Raw genomic sequence first — 18,108 nt, forward strand, 5'->3', positions numbered from 1 at the left:
TGGACCAGCTGGGTGATCAACAGCTGCTGCTGAATATGTAAATGAGAGGAAGGCGAGGTGGCAAAGAAGTCTAACCAAGCTGGGGTTGGCACAGCTGGTCCAGTGGCCTCAGAAGCAAGACCTAGGGATCTCAGGAGCAGAGCCAGGCAGAGTGCTGAAATGGGAACCTGGGCAAATGCATGCTTAGGCCCTCTTTTTTAAAAAATATGTTTTTATTGATTTCTGAAAGAGAAAGGGATGGGGAAAGAAAAAGAAAGATTGGCTGCCTCCTGCACGCCCCCTACTGGTGATCGAGCCCACAACCTGACTGGAAATCGAACTGGCAACCTCTTGGTTGATGCACCGGACGATGCTCAACCAACTGAGCCACACCAGCCAGCAGGACCTCTTTTGTGTAACAAGATGGTGGGATGTGGACTTGGGCAAGCTGGGTGCCATGACAGAGAGATAGGGAGCTAACCCAGTGGTAGTTAGGGAGGAGGTAAGGCAGGTACAATTGTTCGCATTTCTCCCAGAGGAAGCACACTGTGTCGACAAGGACTCTGCACAAATGCCCCTGGTTTCGTGCTTCTTTTGCAGGCTGGCCTAAGCCTCAGAGAGACCTGGCCCTGGCCATGGGCAGGGGATGCTGCTGATTCTAGATGGATAACCTGGTATTTTAAGTTCTTAGGAGAGGAGTAGCAAAGCTAAATTCCTAGGAGAGTAGTGAAAAGAACTTAGCACCTGCCAAAAAGAAATACAAGATAATAAATGGTAATAATGTGAATTTTTTGGCTATTTGAACCAAGCAGAAGATAAAAGATTATGCTGTTCCTAACAACCTACGGGGATCACAGTGAGGCCACATGACCTCCTTAGACCTTCACAAATGGAGGAGTTTTTAACTATGCATGAGGACAGAGCCCTACAGAAAAAGAGAAAGAAGAATTTGTGTGGAAAGACTACAAGATGTTAAAAAAAAATTACAATGTGCCAGGAAAAGCGGATCAAACATATCTGATCTGCATCCCCCTTTTCCTGACGTTCAAGCCCACTTCACTGTCCAGTGACTGGCAGTTATTCAAGGAATATATGTACGGAATGCAGTGCAGTCATTAAAAAATCACACTGGGAAGGGCACTTCATGACCTGTTAAAAACCAGCATATTATATGGCTCAATTTTAGGAGAAATGGTTAAAAAACAAATTCATCAATAATCTGCAACATGAACCAGAATGCTAATAGTAGTCATCTCTGAATTATGGAATTAGTACTGGTTTTTTTTCCTCTTCTCTTTTCTTTCTTTCTTTCTTTTTCTTCTTTTATATTTTTCAAGTTTTAATAACCATGTGTTAATTTTTCAGTTAGAAAAAAAGCCATTGTTTTACAAGGGTTCAAGTTAAACATCCTGCAACACAATTTTAGACAATAAGGTCTTGATGAAAATGGCCACCACAGTACCTCTGATTTTAGGTTGCTGACAAGGAGAGGATCCTAAACTTTTCCATTGGGGTTACTACCCACTAGGGCAGTGATGGCGAACCTTTTGAGCTCGGCGTGTCAGCATTTTGAAAAACCCTAACTTAACTCTGGTGCCGTGTCACATATAGAAATTTTTTTATATTTGCAACCATAGTAAAACAAAGACTTTGATATTTATTTTATATATTTAAATGCCATTTAACAAAGAAAAATCAACCAAAAAAATGAGTTCGCGTGTCATAGGTTCGCCATCACTGCACTAGGGGATGCTAACCACTGGGGACCCTGAACTTATTGGGGAGAGAGCACCCTTGCCACCTACATTCTCCTTTCCTCTGGAAAGTTCCAGAAACTCTGGCGAAGGCATTGAGCTGGGACAGTCCAGATAATATATGTAGAATGTGCACGTATATCTAATTGTATTCATTCATCTCTATAAATAAATGTTAACATGAGAAAATATGTGTTCAACCCAATGATCTGCAACCAAATCCGGGAGTTCCAGGCCCCCAGTGACAATCACTCCAGGTCACAGAAATCCTGCACGTAAAAATGAGAAGAAAAACTAGATAACAAAATAATCCAGAAAGGAATCCCAGGTCACTAGCCCTCAGAAACCAAAGCCAGAACTCTGAGGCCCCAGGCACAGATCTTGCTGCTGGCCCTGGACACACAAGGGCCTGAAAAGTACTATGGCTCTCAGAGCCCAAAGGCAAGAACACAGTATGGCATGAGGGGTGTGGGGTGGGGGGCTACTCACGCTGTCGTTGCTTCCTTTGTTGTCCTCATACTTGGTTTCTATATGAATGGAGAATTTCGGCAAGAAGGAACACTATGGAAAAAGAGAAGGTTTCATTAGCGTACCATTTTTTTCTATTCGCATATTCAATATAGGCTCTGGATGCTCTTCTGACCACTTGCTTGGGAACACTGTTTGCAACCAGAAAGGCTCAGATACCAGGTCAATATCCAAATTCAGACAAGAAAAGCCACCTTTGGCAACGTGAACACAAAGTTTCATCCAGAAGTCAGGCTGGAGAGAATGCCAAGCAATGGAAGGCAAGTCACTGAAGAGGATGTTTTCAAAAGGATTGAGAGAAGCAAACACCTGAATCAGAGGCAATTCCAGCTTTGGGCCTACCTCTGGGCAACAGCGATCACTGCTGGAACCCGGGGACCCAGCCTTACCCTTTTATAAACATTCATATAAAGCTAGACAGGGGGCACAGCAGAACCTTAAGGTCATACATTACTGAAGTCAGAGAGACCTGGCTTTTAGTTTGGGTTTATCACTTGATAGCTATGTGACTTTGGACAGACAAATTGATGAACTCTTCTGAACCCTAACAGTATTAAAACATGGATACTAATTATTACCTAATAGTGCGAGGGTTAAATAAAATCAAGGGCATAGACTCAGCATTCCGTATGAGGCTACAGCTGAGCTTGACATAAAAGGCAGCCCCTCTTCCTGACGGCACAGGGGAGAGGAACCCCGAATGCTCACCGCCCTAGTGTCCCAGTTTCACTGAGTTACATTCTATGGATTCAGCGAGATTTTAAAGATTAAGGTAGCTTAATAAGAGGATTAAAAAAAATTTTTTTTTTTTATTGATTTCAGAGAAAGGAAGGAAGAGAAACATCAATGAGAGAAACATCGGTCAGCAGCCTTCTGCATGCCCCCTACTGGGGATTGAACCTGCAACCTGGGCATGTGCCCTGACCAGGAATCAAACCTGCAACCTCCTGGTGCATGGGATGAAGTTCAACCAATTGAGCAACACTGGCCAGGCCAACAAGAGGATTTTGATGGATGATGTAACCTCCCTCCTGCTGGCACCAAGCTGGGCATTAACTTTCTTGGCCACCGGAAATGGGATTGAAGACAATTGGGTAAAATGGCCCAGCAACTCCACTGGGAGCTGCAGGTTTAGGGGAAATGAGAGTTGGACTGATCTGCTCAGTCCCCAGAGCACAGATTCGACCCCAGGCACTGGCCTAAATTCTAATTAATTTATGCCTTGCATCCATCCCAGGAACAAGGTACTATTTATTATTACCCTGCTCTAAGGCACAGAGAGGTTAAGAAAATGGCTCATGATTACACAGCCAATGAATAGTTGAGTTGGGTTTGAAGGTCTGGTGGCCTGGGCCCAGTGTCCATCCCCACTGATTCTCGAAGTGGGGGTCTCTGAACTGTTAGTAGCAGCAGCAGCAGCAGCAGCAGCCGCCAGCACCTGACACTCATTAGAATTGCAAATTCTTGGGTCCAAAACGACCCACTGAATCAGAAACTCTGGGAGCCCTTCTGTATTTAACGAGCCCTTCAGGGCCTGCTGATGCTCACCCAAGTGGGAAAACCGCCTCACTACTTCATGTATAGGAAGTAAACAGAGATAACGCATTATCTAAAATCCGGAAGTCCACAGTACCCATCCTCACCCACAGTACCCATCCTCACCCGTGTGCGGATGGCTCCCTTTCAGCCCAGTGAAGACCCCGAGGCATCTGTACAATAAGGCAGGGGCCTTGGATGTGCCACTGAAAATTCTCCTGATGCCACACGCCTGTGTGATTTGGCACTCGTCTGTCTCAATCCGGTGAAACAAACAAGCTGAACCATGACTAAGGAAACTCAGAACCAGACAATCCCAGTAATTGCCTTTATGGAGAACATAGCCCTGCAATTTCATTCATTGACACCTTCCTTGCAGTCTTCTCTCCAACCTCTCACTCCATAACTGCTGCCCTCACTCCCAGGTCCAGGGGGTTCCAAGGAGGGGCTGCTCATTGGGAATCGAGACCCTGAGGACTCAGTGGCTTGGAGCCCACAGTAGAGCTCTCCATCAACCTTGAACTGGGGAGATGCACCTGCCCGAGACCCTTTTCAAAGCAACAAGCCTTCAGGTAAGCAGATTTGTCCCGGCTTGGAGCCCACAGTAGAGTTCTCCATCAACCTTGAACTTGGGGAGATGCACCTGCCCGAGACCCCTTTCAAAGCAACAAGCCTTCAGGTAAGCAGATTTGTCCTTTTTAACCCATAATTCATATGAGAGTCAATCCAACTTGAGTACAGTACCAGCTGGCAAAAGAACAGAACAGTGCAGCATGGGGACTGGGCTGGGTGCATCGGAGTGGAACCCCACAAGGATTTTTTATTGGTTGAACCTCTAAACCATTTATCTAAGGTCAAACAAATGAATCTTAGCATTTGGGTATTGAACCCGAATAGGAAAATAAAAACTCTTATGCAAATCAGCAGATGTTATTTTTGAGTTGAGGATTTGGGTTATTTTCATATTAGAATGGCAAGGCTGCCAGAGGCTGTGAGTGCACCTGGCGGGCAAGGCAGCGAGAGAACCAGATCAGACAGGCCATCTCCAGGAGGGTCAGCATTTTTCTCCTACTGCAGTGGTTTGGGGCTGATAATTCCCTTGGGAACTCAGTGGCTGTTACTCGGAGCCCTGGAGAGTGTACCTGTCTTAAGTTAAAAGTCAGGTATATCTGTGGCTCGGGGCCTATTCAGAGCTGTCACCAAAACCTTTCCACTAAGATGTCCATGATGAGATAAACTTCTGCTTTTCCATGCAGGTTAGCATCCCTAAAAATAGGCCCACTGATCCTCATGGAGCCTTAGCTCTCAGCAGTACAGGACAGGAAAAAAGGTTGGGAACTCTGACATAACTTCAAGGAGAGAGACATTGGGTGTGTCACCCAGTGGCTAAAACTGGATGTCTAAGGGATTCAGGAGACGCATACGCTCTATGGCACACTGAGCGGTTCAAGTCCCATTGGGCCACAACAACATGAAGGACAGACTAAAACACTCCTGTTGACAGAGTTCCCAGATGGACCCCAAGATTCCTAGCATCTGGGATACAGATCCTGTATAACTCCTCCCCTATTATTAGGACAAGACCTAATAATATGGGATAGCAGCACATCTGATTAAATTACCAAAGTGATCAGGTTATGCTACATTATATAAGACTTGTGTTTGTTTTTTTTTAAAATATATTTCTACCAGAGGCCGGGTGCATGAAATTAGTGCACAGGTAGGGTCCCTAGGCCTGGCTGGTGATCAGGGCTGATCGAGCCTTCCAGCTGCTGGCCGGGGTCTTCCTTCGTTCCGCATCATCTCTTGGTGGTCAGCACACATCATAGTGAGCAATCCAACTCTCGGTCTCCCAGTCGAACTCCCGAGGGGACAATTTGCATATTAGGCATATATATATATTATATATTATATATACATATAATATATCTCAATGATTCTCTTTGATTTTAGAGAGGAAGGAAGAGGAAGAGATAGAAACATCAATGATAAGAGAGAATCATTGATTGGCTGTCTTCTTGCCCCTCACTGGGGATCGAGCCTGTAACCTGCGCATGTGCCCTGACCAAGAATCGAACCATGACCTACTGGTTCATAGGTTGACGTTCAACCACTGAACCATACCGGCTGGGCTGTGAGACTTGTTTTTAGAAGAAGCAGAGGTTCCCTTGTTGGTTTTACGGAAGTAAGCTGCCATGTCTAGAAGCTGAGGAGCTGAGAGTGATCCCTGGAGGCCAGCCAACTAGAAAACAGGACTTCTTTCCTACAACCGAAAGGAACGGAACCCTGCCAATAGCCAGTGTGCATAGAAGAGGACCCTGTGCCTCAGATGAGCCCAGAGCCATGGCTGATACCTCAATTTCAGCCTGGTCAGATTCTGAGCCAAAGATCCACCTCACCTGGGCCCCAAAGGAAATGTGAGATGATAAATTTGTGATGTGTTAGGCCACTAAATTTGTGGGAAATCTGTTACACGGCAATCGAAAACCAATGCAACACCCAACCTCCAGAATCCAACCACTGCTTCCTTTCCAAATCTCCCATCTGGCTCATCTGAGTAAAGTATACTCACTTTGAGGCTGGAGCACACCCAGGGCAATGGGGAATTCGTACTCTTTTTAACTTAGTAGTTCCACCTGTGATGTCATCTGCTTTATCGATGGCCACTGTTTCTTGTCTAGGGTGAGATTTACTAGTAACTGATACCACTAAGCTTGCCATTAGTTGGCGTCCAGGTGCAGTAGCGTGTGGCTAGCCCACAGGGAGGACGCATGGTGGTTCAGTAGAAAAAAATACAGGTTTTGGAGTGAAGCAGACTTTAGATCAAACCCCAGCTTCTTTTCTCACAAACTGTGACTTTGGGCAGATTCCTTAATCCTCTTGAGCTTCAGTGTTCTCATCCATAAAATGGAGACAATACCAACCTCACAGTAGGGTGAGGATTAAACGATATAACACATGTCCAAGACCAGGCAGTGTCTGCTAGAGCAGTCACTCGAGCAATGTGGGCCCATCCCAGTGCACCCCTTCCCATGAATGAAATCCCACAGGCTACCTGGGGGGCGGGGGGGAACAGAGCTGGGGTGGGGGAGTGCCTCTGCCGTGTAGGTGTGAGGATGCATTGGGAGGCTGTGGGCTTTCTGGGGCGGCGGCGACGACATGGGTGGTGGCCACGACACAGAGCTTGCTCACCTTCAGCATGGCTCTGGCCCCTGAGCTGCTCTGTTGTTGAGGACGTCATTACATCTTCCAGGTCCACCCTCTCATTGTCCTCCTTTTCCCAAAGGGTTCGCAGTTCCCTTTTCTGCACAGCAGCCCTCTCCCCTCACCCGTTCCCAGCTCTCTCTAGACTCCCTGCCAACTTCGTGCAGGGAAACAAGCATACCACCAGGATCTCTGTGTACTTTCTTTTTGCCTAGATCTAAAGGCTTTCTGCTTGCTGGTTCACTCAGTCTTTTTATGAAAACTGAGGTGCAAAGAAATTAAGAAAGAGCATTTTAAAAAAATCAGCATAACAAACACAGAACAGTTTTTGGGAGCCACGGGGTCCCACTTGATGATCCTGCTTCCAAGTAGAGGGCGGGTGGTGACTGAGCAGTGTGATGAAGCAGGGGACAGGCAGTGAGGTGCCCTCGTCCCCTGGAGCCTGGGGGACAGCATGAATCATTTCAGCCCCTTTTTTAGGCCCATTGGATCTAAACTCTTTCTCATGAAAAATCTTTCTTTCTCTCTGTCTTCTGGACTACAAGAGCAGCTTGGTGAGAGGAAACCTAACTTCATTATATCCAGAGTTTGTTTTGCCCTCAACCCCCTAAAAATAGTAGTGGTGTCATGGAGAAATTTGGGAAATAAGACAAAAGATTTCTTGTCATTTCCTCTTTTGATTTTCTCACTTGGATCCTCCCTACCCAGAAGAGTTTTATTAGTATTGCTGTCACCTGCTCCCTGACACAACCAGCTTCCTCAGCAGCCAGGATCTGTGCATCTTTCATTTGCCTTCCAAACCCAGTGGCAACCACACACCAGCATGAACCCCTTTCTATAAAGTGATCATCTAGTACCCGTGAAAGCTCTAGCACCTAAAACTAAAAAATGGCCCGGCCGGAATGGCTCAGTGGTTGAGCATTGATCTATGAACCAGGAGGTCACAGTTCACTTTCCAGTCAGGGCACATGCCCGATTTGCGGGCTTGATCCCCAGTGTGGGCGTACAAGAGGCAGCCGATCAATGATTTTCTCTCATCATTGATATTTCTATTTCTCTCTCCCTTCCTCTCTCTGAGATCAATAAATATCCTATCTAATAAAGATGAAATACGCAAATTGACTGTCATGCTGTCACAAAGATGGCTGCGCCCACAGCGGAGGCGGGGTTTCCGTAACACAAGATGGCTGCACCCACAGCAGAAGCTGAGTTCCCGTAATGAGCCTTAACCAGCAATCAGCAGGGACCTGAGGCTGCAACCCCTGCCTGGTGGGGCTTGACAGGGGACCTCAGGCTGCACCCCCCGCTCCGGCACCAGGCTGGGGAACCTCAGGCCGCGCCCCCGACCCCAGCGCCAGGCGACCTCAGGCCGTGCACCTGGCCTGGTGGGGCTTGATGGGAGATATCAAGGTGCACCCCCCACCCTGGTGCCAGGCCGGGGAACCTCAGGCCGTGCTGCCCTCCCTGGTGGAGGGACATGAGGGTGTGCTGGGGGACCTGAGGCTGCGCGCCCCCGCCAGGCGGGGCTTGACGGGGGACCTGAGGCTGCATCCCCCACCCGGTGCCAGGCCAGGGGACCTGAGGCTGCACCCCCTGCCCGGTGGGGCTTGACAAGAGTGGGGCCGGCCAGGTCTGGATCTCGCCCAACAGGGGTGGGGCCGGCTGGGTCTGGGTCTCGTTTCCATAACACAAGATGGCTGCACCCACAGCAGAAGCCGAGTTCCCATAATGAGCCTTAACCAGCAATCAGCAGGGACCTGAGGCTGCAACCCCTGCCTGGTGGGGCTTGACAGGGCACCTCAGGCTGCACCCCCTGCCCCGGCACCAGGCTGGGGAACCTCAGGCCGCGCCCCCCACCCCAGTGCCAGGCGACCTCAGGCCGTGCCCCTGGCCTGGTGGGGTTTGACGGGAGATATCAAGGTGCACCCCCAACCCTGGTGCTGGGCCGGGGAACCTCAGGCCGTGCCGCCCTCCCTGGTGCCAGGCCGAGGGACACGAGGGTGTGCTGGGGGACCTGAGGCTGCACGCCCCCGCCCGGCGGGGCTTGACGGGGGACCTGAGACTGTGCTCCCCACCCAGTGGGGCTTGATGGGGGACCTGAGGCTGCATCCCCCACCCGGTGCCAGGCCAGGGGACCTGAGGCTGCACCCCCTGCCCGGTGGGGCTTGACAAGAGTGGGGCCGGCCAGGTCTGGATCTCGCCCAACAGGGGTGGGGCCGGCTGGGTCTGGGTCTCGCGCAATTTTGAGGCGCCATGGGTGGGCAGGGACTTGACTCTGGGTCCTGTGGTGCACCCCAGACTCTGACAGGAGGAAGATTTTCATATACATTTCATTAATTTTCTTTAATCTCTGACACTTCGATTATAGAGAAAGGGCAAATAGCAACATTAAAATATTTCCTCTAATTAATCCCCTTTTAATGTGTACGAATTTTGTGCACTGGGCCACTAGTATACATATAAAATAATAAAACCAAAAAGTGCAGAAAAGCGGCAGTTCGGCAGTTCGCTGCTGAACATTTAAATGCTAGCACTTGTGTCTTTTGGAAGTGATGAGGGAATCTGCAGTCAGGAAGAATGCCAGGAAAGATGAGCGAAGTACCTGGGCCTCTGCAAGAATAATTTCCAGACAAAGCACGCCCAGGTTCAGTGTCGGGAAACGGAAGCAGCATATGCAAAATGCATGGCAGAGCTGAATTTCCAATTCACTACAGACATGCTTTGGAAACATGAAAGAGCTATTTTTAGTCCGGTGATTGATTAGGGTTGCTCTGGCAATAAGAAACACTTAGAACAAAACTAAATGCAAGCAAGTCTTAAAGAGAAAGGGACAATCAGGCTGAGCATTCCACCGTCAGTTTCTGGACGGTGCTGGAAGCCCTGGCTGCAGTCTCCACACCACAGAGGGAGAGGGGCTGGTGGCCGTGGAGAATGGGTGTGGGGCAGGAGTCTGAGGCTTGTGAAGTGTTCTGCACCCCAGAAGGATGCAGTGGCAAAACTTTTAGAAGAATGTACACCCTTCACTTTGAAGATCATCACTATTGTCATCCTATACCTGCACAGCACCCAGTGTATGGGGAAAACTGTACTCGAACAGGTACTACTCCCACCCTACACCAGTTTACCAAGTAAAATAAAATCATATATTCTCTAACAGTGTATTTCTAAAACTTACCTAATAATGCCTCATCTAGTGGGCTTGCTAAAAACAGATTCCAGGCCCCTCCCCTGCTGATTTGCTGAGGGTTCCAGGTTCTCCTCATATGGCCCAGGTGTTTCTTAACCCCAGGAAGTTTTGGGTCAAAATGACGATCCAAGGTAAACACTGTCAGCATTCTCCATGTCCAGTCTGGGCCAGACAGACATGACCCAACACTGAGGTAGTAATGATACTGTACTTACTAGCATCAGGCTCTGTTGGAAGTATTTGATATATAAGCTACATGAGTATTTCTAGTGTAGTTGAGTACTCAGTCGGGGGTTATGAGGGCTAAGGCACAGGCTTTGCTTCTCAGTATGCCCTGTGGCCACTGAGCAGAGAAAATAAGTGTGTGTGCATCGGTCAAATGACTGATGTCCTTGCTTCAAATAAACCCAAAGAAGGAAAACAGGAATTACCCGAAAGATAAACTGGAGAAATAATTATTTACTTCGGAAATTCAAAGTGATAATAGGATGGCTTAAGTTAGTTCCTACTGTGGAAGTGCTTTTAAATCCCTACCCAGAACTCCAGGAAGGGCATGAATTCTCAAGTGTAAAAAAATATGACAAATGAACAAGCATTCATGACCACACTTTTGGTCCTATAAAAGACATGAACAAAACCCAAGTCCAACAGGAGAAGATTGGTTAAGCACACTGTGGTGGACTCTAAGGCTATTAAAAAAGCAAAGTGTAAAACAGGATGATTCTATTTTTGTAAAAAGAGAAAAACACACACCCATCAATGGTTAATATATTACGCAGAAAAAAATAGAGAAATAGACATCAAAATATTATGGAGAACAGTGGGAATTATGGGGCCCTTTTATTTTCTATTCTATACATTTTTATAATGTTTGGATTTTACAATAAAAATCTATTTCCAGTAATCAGAAGAATTCAAATCCAATAAAAAAGTGAATAAACACATCAATTATATCCCAAATTCTATTATGTGTAATGGAAATCACAAGATGTTCTAAAAATTCTCTTAATTTTAGTCCACTTTAACTTAAAGAAGAGCATATTAAAAGAGCACTGATAAGTAGATGGAGGAGGTGAAAATCCAGAAAGTTTGGCAATCACTACTTCAAGTGTTGTTCATGGAGTTTTAACACAGGGCAGGATCTGAGAGGTGACACAGTTCAATAGTTCAAGCTACATTTAAGTGACATCGGAATTTATTCTTCAAATAGAATGTTATGAAGCGACATGGTGGCCAGTGGGGCATGTCCAAGGAACCTCCTGGACCAAGAAAAGGAAAGTTTAAAAACCAGTGATTGAGCCCTATAACTCAATGCCTCATTCCGGATCACCAGCCGGTATCCTTCCACGTCTGAGGGCAAACTTTATATGGAGGCTTGGAATGAAGAAAGTTAAATGGAAGAGTTGAGAAGCTGGCCTGGGGTAGATGAAGTATTCATATGCTTTTAAAAGATCATTTCCTTTTAGCTTTCATCTGGAACTCAATGCATTCCTCCCTGGCCATCTTGTTCCGACTCCACGCAACACATGTTCCCTGCTATCAATTAAGCTCTATACAGACCTGACCTTTTCTCTAATGGAATTCCCCTGAAGACATCGATTCTCTGGTACCGTATTCTTTGTTGTCATATTAAATGTAATCTAAGGCCATCCAGGGAATTTCAGTTTGAGATGGGATCATTAATGAAACTGGATTTGCAAATGTTCCATATCTCACTAACAAGAGACTTATACCCAGAATGCTCCATGGGACTAAGGAAGCCAGGCCTGGAGTGTAGGGTTTATTATTATCTAGGAATAATAATAAATCCGGGCTGTGCTGTTTGTAAAACAGAGGATGGTCGATGGTGAGTCTATATATAGAGGCAGTTGGTAGACACCTAGATCTGAAAGTATCTTTAAATTTATTCTTCATCAGGAAATTTTTATCCTCCCATTTTATTTTTTTTAAATATAGTTTTATTGATTTCAGAGAGGAAGGGAGAGAGAGAAATCTATTTTATTTTTTTTTAAAAAATATAGTTTTATTGATTTCAGAGAGGAAGGGAGAGAGAGAAACATCAATGATAAGAAAGAATCATCAATTAGCTGCCTTATGTACACCCTACACTGGGGATTGAGCCCACAACTTGGGCATGTGCCATGACCGGGAATCGAACCATGACTTCCTGAGCGATGCTGGCTGGGCTATCCTTCCAGTTTGATAGAAAATTGGCCCTATAGTTATAAGGTAACATATATAAAACTTCTCTTTTGTGCAGGGAATATCTTTAATACACATAACGATTTCAATAAGGTGTCTGTCTGTCTGTCTCCCATCTACTCAGAATCTCGGTCATCATACAGGAAAAAATGCAAAGGAAATAACAGGAGATATTTGGGTTTCCTTTGCTGTTCTGGGTTCCGGGGGCCACATATGACTTTACCCACACATAACATGGGTAGTAAATAGTGACAGGGTAGTTGGAAAAAAATGGCAAAGAACATAGTTCCAGAGAAGTGAGAAAAGGAACCTAAGTGGAGATGTTTTAAAAAGTAGAAGAATTTTAAAGCAAAGAACAGGAATTGCATGTAAATACTAGAGATGAGGATAAACCAGAGAAAATTTTTCCCAAATATAGGCAGCACAGGAAGAAAAATGTCTCCAAGAGCAGTGGACCAGGAAGAGAAGTGGGTGGGTTGAGAGGAAGGCAGAGCATGGAAATAGAGCAGGAAAACAGCTACGTGTAGTCCAGTCCACAGTGAGGAAATGAACGTCAGCCTCTCGGCTGCTTCTCATCAGCCTGCACCCTGCACAGAAGCTTCTGTTCATTCAGTAGTTCATTCATTGATGGAGCCTCTTCCCATCCTCTGGCACGATGAGTAACAGCACCCACTGGAGAAGCAAGGCCAGGAGGGAGAGGGAGCAAATACATGAATGAAAGTATGTTTTCTCAATGGGGACACGGTTTGCTACCTCCACTTCCATGAAAATCAGGCAGAGAAACTAAGTTCAGGCTCATACAATGTAGGGCTGGACCTGTCCAGGCAGCAATAAGCAGAGGATGCTCATGAATACTGATAGCCACACACAATAAAGGCAGGACACGAATTTAAAGAGACAGGCAGGCCACATCAAATGAAAAATAAATGCATGTAAAAAATAGAGATGGGAACAAATTGATGTGACTTCCCAAATATACATTGGCATATGGCCAGTTTGGAAACCTCCAGATTCAGTTAAAAACTATAAGAATCTCCCTTTTAACCAGCTGGGCAAATTCCTCACTTAAATATATACTATCATGTAGTTCAGAGAATCATAGTGATTAGAAAGGTCAAAAGATATAGGGGAATTTTGCAATGACTTTATTTAATTACTAAAATTTAATATAACTATAGTTATGTGCATTTTATTTTATTTTTATAGCAATGTGCCCCACAAAATTTTTCCAGTTGTATTATTCTGACCTCACTAACTTGAACACAACTCCATAGACATTAACAAACTGTAGAAGAGAAATCTAATTTTTAGGTGGAAAACAGAAAACAAGGAAAGGAGAATTCTCTGGTAAAATCTTCTATGGAAAATTCCTTTAAACAAATATTTTTTCTCTGATGATTGCCCTTTGTAAAGTCATTCCGAGTGATATTTAAAAATATAAACAATTTAAAAATTCTATGTTAGGATAGAGAAGCCTATTCTCTGTTCTCTCTCTGTCCCCCCCCTCACCCCCCGCCCGCCCCCAGGCTGAATTAATTTTCTTTGAAGTACAAAGAGCCTGGGAACAGCTAGAGCAAATGGACATGGGATAAATCAGACAGACAACACTGACTGATGTTCCAAGGCTCCTGCTACACCAGGTACTCATCTACTGGGTTGCTGAGGTATGAAAACAAATTCCAGTCCTGCACAGGACCAAGGCACATCTGTGAATAAGCTGGGTTGCAAGTTGTTCACCCATATAAGCAGTTCATTTTCTGAAATAAGTCAGAATGCATAAGCTCAATGTCATCCTAATATGCTGCTGTCTTTGCTTTGTGGTCTAACAGAATCAGACGGCTTAAAAAGGAACTTATAGGTTCGAATTATTTAAAAAAAATTTTCATTTGTTGGGAGTTCTTCAAAAACTGGCATTTGAGTAACAATAATCCTCAGGTGACATATTAGCCCACTTAAGTATAAGAGAAAAGTGACATTAACCAAAATATAACTGATCCACTGGCCTGGTTACTGAGCAAATCATGGCTCTGACCCTGAGAGAAGCTTCTGGAGTTCCCCTAAGTTTTAGAAGACTGGCTTTGAGAAATCCAAGGTCACAGGGACAAATAAGTGTGGCAAATGTTTCATGATACAGCTCCCTTTTGGAGATTCACAATATATGTTAGACTAGTAAAGGCTCTGAGAAGTCCTGCAATACCAAATATCTGTTTAACTTTATAACCCAGTGTGTTTCCCTTACTTAATAGGCTATACACCGTCTTTATGATTGTTATAAATGGTTCTAATTTCCATCTAAATTATCTTGAGCTCTGAAGATTTTTGAACTTGATCATTCTGGCTCCATTTAGGACACCAGCTTCATGCCATGATCCATGGCTCCACTGACTTCAACCATCTTCTCTAGGAAGGTCCTCTTCTGGCCTACTTGCTATCTTGCTCATCAATGTCTCCAACTGGAGGACTTTCTTTGGCCTGGTCCCTAACAGGTCCCAGCTCATATGTTCCCATTTCTAAGAAGGAATACTTTTCCTTTACCCCACACAAAATTAAGTACTGCCCTGGATATTCAGTTAATTGTGATGTAACTGAATTTCCTACTTGCCCTGGCCAGTGTGGCTCAGTTGGTTAGTGTTGCTCATGCACTGAAGGGTCACAGTTTCAATTCCTGGTCAGGGCACATACCAATTGATGTGTCTCTCTCACACTGATGTTTCTCTCTCTCCCTTCTCCCTCTAGAATCGATGAGAAAAAAGTTACTTCCTATTCTTCTAACCCCCATCACAACCTCTGGTTTCATGATCCCAAAGAAGAAACACTTAGGGACCTTCATTCTCTTAGCTGACAGAGTCATTGCGATGGACCAATTGACCTCTAATTTCCTTCCAGACATGACTAAGCTTAGAGTTCTGGCGTAATAATGTATCTTCCCTGGACTTGTACCTATTTCCTAGTTTGGTAATAACCCTTAGCAGGATCTCAGCGGAAGGAAAAGAGGGCTGGAGAGTAATGGTCATCAGCACCCATCAGCTCTTTCAATTATCAGGGAAGCTGATGAGGCCAAGATTGCAAGTGGAATTCCTGTCCAGGACAGCTAGCTGCTTTCAGAAAAATACCTCAATCGATTGCCACTCCTGGGAAAATAACCTGAGTTCATCTAGGGCCGTGGTCGGCAAACTGCAGCTCGCGAGCCACATGCGGCTCTTCCTAAACCTTAGGAGTACCCTAATTAAGTTAATAACAATGTACCTACCTATATAGTTCAAGTTTAAAAAATTTGGCTCTCAAAAGAAATTTCAATCGTTGTACTGTTGATATTTGGCTTTGTTGACTAATCAGTTTGCCGACCACTTATCTAGGGTGACTGATGGCCCATCCCTAGCTGCGAGCAGCCCTGATTCTTCCAGGCTCAATAAAACCAACCCTGAATGGCCCCATCTCTCATTATGGCTCAGTACTGTTTGAGGTTCTCATTCAAGAGTCATTTCCTTAGAAGGGGTCGGTCAATGGGGAAGAAAATGGGTCACCTGTAATACTTTCAACAATAAAGATTAATTTTAAAAAAACAGCCATCTCCTTCTTCCCGGTCTATTACAATTCACTTTTTCTACCTCTTTTAACTAAATAATTTAAATGCTGGGTAACACTGGACAACCCACACCTACCTTTGCTCCCTGGGTAACGGCCAGCTATTCTAACAGAAAGGGCTTCCCATGCGTCATCACCTCTCCTGCAAATTCTTATTAAAAGAAGTTTTGGTGGGCCCTGGTCAATAGCTCCGGTAGTTAGAATGTCATTCCGATATGCCAAGATTGCAGGTTCAATCCCTCTCAGGGCACATGCAAGAATCAACTCATGGATGTATAGATAAGTGGAACAAATCGATGTTTCTCTCTCCCCCTCTCTCTAAAAATCAATCAATAAAAATTTTAAAAAAGAAAATGAAGTGGTGAGAGAAAGGCAACTGAATTGCTTTTAAAAAAAAAGATGTTTTGGTGGAATAGGATGGTCATAACAGAATATATATAATATTCTAGGTCACTCCTATCGACTTACTATAGCTTAGGTTGTCAAATTCTTACAAATGACAAGAAAATCCGTTTCTTCCCCCTCCATTGTTACCGAGGCTGAATCGATGCTGCTGAGCTATGTCCATGCTCCAGCGCTGCCTTTTTTTAGCCCAAGAAAAACAAAGTCAGCTGCTCTGGAAGGCAGCCAGGCTCCTCGGGCACCTTCCTTTGTGACTTTTCAAACTTCAGAAGGACCAGCAGGTTCTGAAGGTCTCTTAGATGGCCTGTCCTCTGGAGAATTGTCATTGCGTAGTTCTTTGTTTATTGTATAATTAAGATTTTTTCCTACAACCAAGTTAAAGATATATTTTTCCATTTCCTGGGCAAATCACATTTCCACATAATCCTAAACACATGCAGTCACTCACCGTGATGAAGCTTGAATGTCTTTATAACTGTGATCATGTGGAAACCCTAGATGATGACCCTAAATAGAAAGTTCTCGTGGCTGGATTTTGTCACAAATGAGGGCAGCATGAGGTCTCAGTAATAGGCTGGAGAGTCACATATAAGACCGAGGGGAGCCTAGGAATAGACAAACATTGCTCTGGGCTAATCCTATGAAAAGAGACACCACTCTGGCTTCCCTGAGGGAGGGGGAGGGCTTGGTGACCCAAATTGGAAGTCTGACATCGGGGAAGTTGTACTTTGGGGCACAGACAGGAAATATAAAGCTTGGAATGACATCAAGAAGAGCTATTTAGGATTAAAGGATCAGGGGATAAAGAGTCCAATGAAAAAGCATTTAAAACAGGAAAAAAGATGAAGACAATAGAAAACATCTGCTGTAAATCCTGGGGGCAGACCCTGTGGACACAGCTGAGCCGGAGTCACTGGGAAGGAGTGCACCTGCAACCAGAGAGAGAAGCCCAGACTCCCCCAGCCACTGGAGTGAGAAAGAAAATCTGTCCTATATTTGGGGTGGAAAACAAAAGTGGATTAGTTGCTTCCCTGTGGAGAATGAAATGTGGACCTTGAACTGACATTCAGAGCTGCCCTGCCTTGGCCTCCATGTGTCCAGGCGCCCAGGATCCAGTGACATCACTTAGCTACTGGGCCTGGAATGAGCATGGTATGTAAGAATTGTGGGCCCACTCTCAAATTCAGGTTGAAGCCTAACCCCCAATGTGATGATATTTGGAGATGGGGTCTATGGGAGGTGATGAGGTCATGAGAGTGGGGCCCTCATGATTGGATTAGTGCCCTTATAACAATAGAACAGGAAGCTTGCTTTTTTTCTATCTGCTGTGTAAGGACACAGCAAGAAGGTGGCTTTAGGCCAGCGGTTCTCAACCTGTGGGTCGCGACCCCTTTGGGGGTCGAACGACCCTTTCACAGGGGTAGCCTAAGACCATTGGAAAACACATATATAATTACATATTGTTTTTGTGATTAATCACTATGCTTTAATTATGTTCAATTTGTAACAATGAAATTGGGGGTCACCACAACATGAGGAACTGTATTAAAGGGTCTCGGCATTAGGAAGGTTGAGAACCACTGCTTTAGGCAAATCAGAAAGAGGGCCCTCACCAGAAACCGAAGCAGCCAATACCTTGATTTTGAACTTCCAGCCTCCAGATGTGAGAAATACACATCTGTTGTTTAAGCCACCCAGTTTGTGGAATTTATTATGCATCTCAAGCAGACT

At 45.1% G+C, this 18,108-nt stretch overlaps 1 protein-coding gene across 5 annotated transcripts in view; it reads right to left on the minus strand.

Annotated features, from left to right (window-relative positions):
• The window catches only part of PITPNC1 (phosphatidylinositol transfer protein, cytoplasmic 1), a 222,602-nt gene that overhangs the window by 71,865 nt on the left and 132,629 nt on the right, over positions 1–18,108 (minus strand). For all 5 annotated transcript variants that reach the window (XM_005858679.2, XM_005858678.2, XM_014532427.1 and 2 more), the window contains one exon: positions 2,223–2,294. In XM_005858679.2, the coding sequence (XP_005858741.1) occupies positions 2,223–2,294 (72 nt within the window). The remainder of the gene's footprint in view (positions 1–2,222; positions 2,295–18,108) is intronic.

Source organism: Myotis brandtii, unplaced genomic scaffold (genome assembly GCF_000412655.1).
Source record: "Myotis brandtii unplaced genomic scaffold, ASM41265v1 scaffold120, whole genome shotgun sequence".
Taxonomy (NCBI): Eukaryota; Metazoa; Chordata; class Mammalia; order Chiroptera; family Vespertilionidae; genus Myotis; species Myotis brandtii.